This window comes from Monopterus albus, unplaced genomic scaffold, assembly GCF_001952655.1.
Source record: "Monopterus albus unplaced genomic scaffold, M_albus_1.0 scaffold186.1, whole genome shotgun sequence".
Classification (NCBI taxonomy): domain Eukaryota; kingdom Metazoa; phylum Chordata; class Actinopteri; order Synbranchiformes; family Synbranchidae; genus Monopterus; species Monopterus albus.
The window spans coordinates 2,405,851-2,408,050 of record NW_018128066.1 but is presented as its reverse complement, the minus strand read 5'-3'; the positions used below and the strand labels follow the sequence as shown (position 1 = coordinate 2,408,050).

Genomic DNA, 2,200 nt, shown 5'->3' with positions numbered 1-2,200 from the left:
ATATATTTTTTTTTTTAAGTATATTGCTGCATCTGTGCTGCTTAAAGTGCCTTGGATTTTGTGTTATTTGTTTATCTACTTTATATTTCATTTGTATTTTGTGGCATTCATGTGGATAGCAAAGTAAGAATTTCATTGTACAGGGAAACATGTTTCCTAACTGTGCATATGACAAAATAAACACTTTGAACTTGAACTTTGTAAGTCAGTGTTTGTATAAAAGGGAATGTAAATACCTGTTCTTTCTTGGTTCCAGACTATTCGGAGATATGTTAGATAACATGAACAGTAATTACCTGCGAGTTAGTCAGCTGTCCTCCAAAATTCTCTTGTTGCCTTCACAGCAGGCCATCTGTGGAGTGGGACAAAAATGTGTAATAAAGTGAATGTGAAACTGGCAAAGAAGCGAATTTAAAAAACTTTCACTTACAGTAGTTAAAATTTGTGCAGGTTTAATCTGTGACTTCTATTTAATTTGCTTTTCAAATGGTAGAAATCTGATCTTGTGTTTGTCTGATGAATTCAGAGATTGGTGATCTGCAGGAACTGGAGACTCTGGATGTGTCGATGAACCAGCTGATGACTCTACCAGACCGGCTCCACCGCTGTCTGTCATTGCAGAACCTAACAGCAGACCATAACCTACTGAGCCACGTTCCCCGGCAGCTTTGCTGGCTCCACCGCCTCAACCAACTCTCCATGGCCGCTAACCGGCTGGGCTTTCTGCCACTCGGTCAGTACATTCCCTTATCTTTCTGTTGCCATATTGAGTGTCAATGTTGTGAGCAAGGCAGCGTTAAGATGTATTTGTGTTTCAGATCTGGGCAGATCACGGGAGCTGCAGTTTGTGTTTGTTGACAACAATGTGGACCTAAAAGGCCTTCCTTCCTACTTGTATAACAAGGTCATTGGTTGCAGCGGGTAATGCACCTTCCCAAACAGCTCACTTTGATATAGTTTAGCTGAAGTTGCATTCACTTCATTTAACTTGCAGAGCAGTGCAAGTTAGTTTAGCCCCAAATTGTTTTAATGATGGAACAAAATGATAGAAAACCGAAAAATCTGATAGTAGCAGCACATGTTGTTCCCGCATAGGTGTGGTGTGTCATCCCAGGTGTTGGAGAGCAATGTGGGTGGGACACTGAGTGAGGCTCTGGTCAAACTTCCAGCTGATGTTAAGGTTGTCGGCTCAGAGACAGATAACATAGTTCCCCTAGAGGAGCTTACCATGAGGACCTTACACCGCCTTTACCACCACCACCCAACAGGTGAGGAGGAACACTCTGTATACCCGCATGTATGGGTTAGTTTAGTATACACTCAGTTGGCAGTCTATTAGGTACAGATAGCTAAAAGTAATGCAAATAATTCAGCAGTCCTACAATAAGAACAGGAAGGTGATAATGTTCAGATTTAGTTTAAACTGTTTTAGGCAGCCCCTCCTTGAACCGCCACCTTATTGTGGTGGAGGGGTTTGAGTACCTGAGTGATCCTAGGAGCTATGTTGTCGGCAGCTATATGCCCCTGGTAGGGTCTCCCAAGGCAAACGGGTCCTAGGTGACGGGTCAGACTAAGAGAGGTTCAAAAAGCCCTTTATGAATAGAATTCAATCAAGGACCGTGACATCGCCTGGTAGGGGGCAGCCGGGTCCCCACCCTGGAGCCAGGCCCAGGGTTGGGGCGCGAATGCGAGTGCCTGGTGGCCGGGCCTCCCCCCGTGAGGCCTGGCCGGGCTTAGCTGAACGAGCGACGGGGGGACGTCCTCCCGTGGGCCCACCACCTGCAGGAGGATCCATTAGGGGCTGGTGCACAGTGGCTTGGGCAGCAGTCGAAGGCAAGGCCCCCGACGACCTGATCTCTGGACACAGAGGCTAGCCCTGGGGACATGGAATGTCACCTCGCTGGTGGGGAAGGAGCCCGAGCTTGTGCAGGAGGTTGAGAGGTACAGGCTAGATATAGTTGGGCTCACCTCCACGCACAGCTTGGGCTCTGGAACCTTACTCCTTGAGAGAGCCTGGACTGTGTCCTACTTTGGAGTTGCCCACGGTGAGAGGTGGTGGGCTGTCGTGGGCTTGCTCATAGCCCCCCAGCTTAGCCGCCATGTGTTGGAGTTTACCTTGGTGAACGAGAGGGTCACTTCCCTGCTCCTTCGGGTTGGGGATAGGTTTCTCATTGCCGTTTGTGCGTATGAGCCTGCTGGC

General features: G+C 48.0%; 1 protein-coding gene across 2 annotated transcripts in view; it reads left to right on the top strand.

Moving 5' to 3' along the window:
- lrrc28 (leucine rich repeat containing 28) overlaps positions 1–2,200 on the top strand; it is a 13,133-nt gene that overhangs the window by 6,314 nt on the left and 4,619 nt on the right. For both annotated transcript variants that reach the window (XM_020617179.1, XM_020617180.1), the window contains exons 6-8: positions 527–733; positions 819–921; positions 1,096–1,268. In XM_020617179.1, coding sequence (XP_020472835.1) covers positions 527–733; positions 819–921; positions 1,096–1,268 — 483 coding nt within the window. The remainder of the gene's footprint in view (positions 1–526; positions 734–818; positions 922–1,095; positions 1,269–2,200) is intronic.